Source organism: Centruroides vittatus, unplaced genomic scaffold (assembly GCF_030686945.1).
Source record: "Centruroides vittatus isolate TY-2023 unplaced genomic scaffold, ASM3068694v2 scaffold_520, whole genome shotgun sequence".
NCBI classification, from domain to species: domain Eukaryota; kingdom Metazoa; phylum Arthropoda; class Arachnida; order Scorpiones; family Buthidae; genus Centruroides; species Centruroides vittatus.
Window position 1 is genome coordinate 746,821 of NW_027122712.1, and position 6,000 is coordinate 752,820.

A 6,000-nucleotide genomic window follows, 5' to 3' on the forward strand; every position below is an offset into this window, starting at 1 on the left:
TTTTCTTATTATTTAAATTAAAAACACGAAAAGATTATTGATAAGTAAATTAGTTTTATTAAATATTTTATTTATGAAAAATTGATAACTTAAATTTGTAAGATGGCTCTCAAGTTAACAAGAAGGACAAGTACAAATATTTGAATATAGTTAAAAAGATTTAATGTTAACAATAGTATTGTTATATTCAACAATAATAATCTTTACAGCAGATAAAAAAATATAAAAATTATTAAAATTTGGTAACTTTTTTCCCTACTCAGTTATACTTTCCCTCTGTTATATATAACAGAGGGAAAGTATGGCAATCGGTCAAAAATTGACCCTTCCCAGATTTTTTTATTTATTTTTGGACTCGGACCTAGAAATGTCGAGAAATGCAAAGAAAAAACAAACAAACAAAAAAAGAAATTGGGGGTTTTTCCGCATAGTTGAATGTTAGTGTGTATGGGGGACAGGATTTTATTCATCCATTTTGAATGTTAATAACTCCCGTCTTGTGTTGTAAATTTCTGAAATTTTGCAAGGAGGTTTGTGTATTAGGGGATTGATGCTATTAAATTTTGGTGGTTATAGGTGGATAAATGAGAAGATAGAGGGGTTCGTGCGTCATATCTCGGGCAGGGTCGAAACTAATGAATATTTTACTTGTTATTAGCATTTACAATTTTTTTTTTTTTTTTTTTTGTAAAACTTATCGCTACTCTCAAAGTTGAGCTTTTTGCCGTTTTATTATAATTAATTTTACTTTTAAATAAAATATCATAACAAATGGCGCTACAAGCAGTTTTAAACATTTTTGCCGGAAAAGTTAAATAAACTCGTTGCTGGATTTTAAAAAATTAAACGAGAAAACAAAATTTAATAAAAATACGAGCAATTATTTATTGTGACATCGTCACAATCCTGGGTTGCAACTTTTCGTCACAATGCTCTCAATTTTAGTAGTGTCTTGCCCCTGTATATCGCACTGTTAACAATAGAGTAATGCCGGTCATCTAACTCCGTTCAAGAGAAAATTTTAAAATTGAAATAACATGACGTCTGGTACAAATCGAAAGTCGGTATATAGTTAATCTGGTCTTGAGTTTCGTCTTTATAACACTGATTTCCATATTAAAGAAGGACAGACAGACAAACAGAGGAACAACAGAGAATTTATAGGTCCCAAAATATGAGTTTATCAATATGGAGAAGTAATTTTATAATAAATAACACTTCCGAATTATTGAAATGTTAAATACAAAATTTTTGTTTTTAGTAATAGTTCTTTAACAGAAGAGAATACGAGAAAGTTGTTATATAAGAATTCGTTTGTAACAAAGACTTAAGTAACAAGTTCTACTATATTTTAATGAAGTGTTTTTTATTATTATTTTTAAATAGTTAATCTGTGTATTCGGTTTAAATTTTATCGATTTCTTTATGTTAATTCATAGATCTTTCTCTTCAGCGTAAGAATATTATTAAGCACTTCGAATTCGAATGTAGACTAAATGTTCATATTTTTATGATGAATTTTCCAGGTATTCAGTTCGAATTAGTTGTATTTATTTATTATAATAAATACAACTAATCCGACAATTATTTGAAATATCAAACGAACAGCCGGATTCCTTTATCAGGGTATTATTAAATATAATCTAAAATTCATTAAAGTTGAGATTATATTTAACAAGAGGTGGCGGTCTGTCGGCCTGCTTTTTGTCAAGTTGTTTAGTAATTTTTAACTTTAATAGCCCGATAAAATATCCAATTATTTTATTTACGAAACAGCAGAACAGACTATTCAATATTAACAGAAATTAAGTTTTGTTACAAGTAAGCTATCATTCAGTCGCAGAATTTCCTAAAATTTATGATTATTATTATATAATATGAATAATTTATGAATATTATTATTTTTGAGTGGTTTGAAAGAAAAATAAACAATTTTCTTGTGAGATTTTATAAGAAAAATTATTAAAGTTTTTAATTTTCGAGATTTTCCTTAAAATAAGGAATCTTTGTAAAGGGAAAGATTCCTATGTTACTATTTGTTTAAGTAATATTGATAATTAATTTAAAATGTCTCAAGCCATTAAAAACCTCTTTAAGATAAATTTATTAGAATTCGTGATATTATTTTAATCAGCCGGACATTACGTATGTATTTTTTGTTTTATGTAATATTACCATTGGTTTCTGACAAGTTTTGTCGTTTACTTTTAACGTCATCGAAAATTATCATCAGTTTAATGTATAAATTAGAAGTTTACGGAATAGGAAAATTTCTTTGATAAATAGTACAAATGCACACACGTTTTCTAGAACTATGCTAAATTAAGTTATTGTGGTGATAGATCAAAGATAATTATTAATTAATATATTCTTACATATATTTATTTTGATGAATTTTAAATCGAGTAGTTTTTAATTATAATTATTTGTATTATAAACAAATAAATAATTTGGAAATAAAATTTTAATAACTACGTTTATCTAAAACTTTAAAACGACTTTTAACGCAGATTTAAATTGTTTGTTTTTATTTAATTGCATTATATTCTTTTATACTTTGTCATCTAAAACTCAACCGATAATTATGTTGACCTAACTTAGTTTCGTTATTTCTTTTATAAATGATGAAGTTTTAATTATTATCGGTATTTTTAAAATTAGTATTTACAATTTTAAAATCACCTTCTTAGTTTGTTTGCATTAAAAAAACTGATTTACTCTTCTTTGATTGATTATTTTATTATATTAAACCATGCATGAACATTTAGTCTAGTTTTAAGCAAGAAATAATGGTAAAATGTTTAATAATTTATTTAAACATAATTTTGTATTTATATTTAGATAGTGCCATAGACAGTGAAGCCGACGATGTTGTTGCAGACGAACAGATTGCTCAGATTTTTGAAGCTGATCGAATAGGTGCAAAGGTAAGAGAATACAATGATAAAAATTTTAAGTTTAAAGGTTTACTGATTTAATTGGAAGTAATAGGACAGAAAAATTATATGTATATAACTGATATTATCCAAAAAAATGGATAATAATTTACAATAATAGTTTATACTCACTTCAGGTAGGAAAATAACTTTGTCTGATTTGACATAAAATTACACAGGATTAATTAATAAAGTAGAACAGATTTTTATACAATGCAATACTGATCCTAGGTAGAATTAATAATCGAGTGTGTTTGGCGTGAAAACGGTGCGTTACACATTAGTAATTTTTCAAGCAAATGGAGGATTTCTGTTTCATTTTACCAACACTTAAATATACAACATTATATTACAGTGGTGTACCGTCTGAGGGACATTCAACTGAACAGTGTAAGTTTCTAATAAGACGGATGGACGATGTACAAATCTAAATTTGTTAATTGAGAGGAATGCTGCATTTTTCCATCAAGCTCCCTCAATCATTTGTGTTTTAACAAAAACTGAATTAGATTTTTTAAAAATTAATTTTCATAATGATTAATTTTCTATATTTCAACCGAATAATTATAATATGTCTAATAATATAAAGTATTTAGGATGAGATCGAACATTTTGAATATCTAAAATTTGATAGTTTGGATCCTAAAACATTTTTCTATAGGTGCATCGAAATAATCATTGAGATGTTCGAAAATCATTCAGAGTGATGCTTTCTACGTTTTCTTGCTCTTAATACAAGATAGCGATATTCACGAATTATAATAATCTTCGAATGATGATGCCCAATTCTTTTGACACTTTACCAATCTCTGGAAATTGTTACCATAATCTTAGAACTGCTTTTGGATGGCTATTTAAGGTTTTTTTTACACGTGGGAGTGAATTTTCCAGTCTTTCTATTGTTTTAAATTTTAGTAAATTACATAAATGCCTATGAGAAATTTATGATTTGAGTTGGAAAGAGACGTTTTCATACCTTCGAAACAAATTTAAGGGTTTTATTCTATTTGTTTAAAATAAATCTATTATTATTTATTTGTTGAGAACGCATTTATAAATTTAGTTAAATGATTTTATGAGATATTGTTATTATCATTAGGCATATATTTATATACGGTTATCATAAACATTAAAATACATACAGTACATAATATATATTTTAATTTTTAGGATACTCGTAAATAACTAGGATTTTAATTGTGAACGTCATTGGCGGCTTTCCTAAATAAAGTATAGGCTAATTAGTTTTAATTTCGCTTAGATGAAAAGCATTAATATTTAATATAAAATCAGTCCTTATAAATGTAAAAATATTATAAGATTATTTTATTTTTCATTAAATCGCTGACGACAGGAACCGTAAGAAAGTAATATTAAATGAGGAATGAGCATTAAATCATACTAAACAGCTTTATAAAAAAACGTATTTGTGCTGATAATTTGTGATAGTTTGACCAATTAATATGAACTCGCAACTCGTCTCAATCTTTAAAAAATGAGCAATTTAATTATAATTGCATTAAGTAGTAAACTTTAGCAGAATAAAAGAATAAGCGTATTTCAAAGAAAGTAAATGAACACACATTAAATTGATATTTTCAATGGAAGTTAGGAATTTCGAGAAAATAAGTTTTTTTTTTTTGTTTTTTGAATGAGACATATTGATGGCTACTTTTCTAAGAATCGATCCTCAGTAAATAAAAATCCGCTTATAGTTAAATCGATATGTTTAGTTTATTTACCGAGCTATATATCTTTACGCAAAAGAAATACTTAGTAATATTTAATATTAACTGCATTCATTCCAATCATTATTAAATATTATTAATAATATGTGATAATGTCGATATATTTTTCTAACAATAACTATACACTTTATTTAACTTACAGAAAGGATTTTTAACGACGGACCCTCGTTTATCTACATTGCCTACTCCTTTACCGATTTCAGATTTAGCTCCTATGCCTAGTAACGAGGAAATTTTTGGTAAGACTATTTATTTTTACTTCTGTGTTATTATGCCACTTATAAAACTATATAATAAGACTTTTTACATAGGAAAAATTGACGAATTGAGAAAACGTCATGCTGCAGAAATGGAAGAATTCAAGAAAGCTCAAACGTTAAATAAAGCTAGAATGGTTCAAGGATTACAAGAAAAATTAGAAGTGAGAAGGAATCGAAGAAGTCGAATATTAATGCATGAAAGAGAATCAGCAGCCTTGCAATCTCGTTGATTGAGTTTCTTAAAAAATATATAATTAAGTTTTAATAATTAAATTTCAGGAATATTAACCATTTCGATTATCACGATTTTTATTGGAAATAATTTTTGAGAACAGAAACAACGAGAAGCAAAGTTTGTAGGTAACTTGCTTTTAAATCACAATTCGTTTATCGAAATTGAGCCATAAAACAAAATCTCCTTACAATGGAAATCCTATCCTAAGCATTACAAATCGCTCATAAACTTCACTCATTTTCATTTAAATATACACAAAAATACGAAGCAAAACCCTATATAACAACAACATTAATACGTAAATGTGCGATATTGTGATATGTATAGTATTAATACCCTACTGTACAGTTAATTGAAAAACTTTATTTCTTTACACTGTTTTAGTTCGGAACATTGTTACGTGTGATTATAGAAGAAATAAATGAGTGAAAATGTTATCGATAAGAGTGAATTGGATAGATAATTGGAGGTGAAATCAGTCAAGGGCCTAGCTGCAGAGCTCGAAACTAACCTGAACCATTTTACTCCTTGACCCATTTCATCTTCAACTAACCTAATTGTTTAATATGATATTCAAATAAATAAGCAAAATAAAAAAAGTAGATTATTGTTTAATAATATGTTCTTTGTAGCTATATTCATATCCATGCTGTATCTGTCTGATAATTTTTTAAACAATGAAAGGACTAATTTGCATAATGAAAATTTTATATATCGTTAAAGTGAAAATTCGTAAAACGGGTGTGCTTATAACGAAAAGTGGTTTAACTGTACTTAAGAAAATAGTCAGATAACTTTAAATTTTGTTTCATATACAAATA

At 26.6% G+C, this 6,000-nt stretch overlaps 1 protein-coding gene across 1 annotated transcript in view; it reads left to right on the forward strand.

Annotated features, from left to right (window-relative positions):
• The window catches only part of synr (sayonara), a 34,753-nt gene extending 29,416 nt beyond the window's left edge, over positions 1-5,337 (forward strand). Inside the window, exons 11-13 of the mRNA XM_067287514.1 lie at positions 2,842-2,927; positions 4,827-4,923; positions 4,996-5,337. Coding sequence (XP_067143615.1) covers positions 2,842-2,927; positions 4,827-4,923; positions 4,996-5,174 — 362 coding nt within the window. The 3' untranslated portion in view covers positions 5,175-5,337. The remainder of the gene's footprint in view (positions 1-2,841; positions 2,928-4,826; positions 4,924-4,995) is intronic.
• The last annotated feature ends 663 nt before the right edge of the window (positions 5,338-6,000 follow it).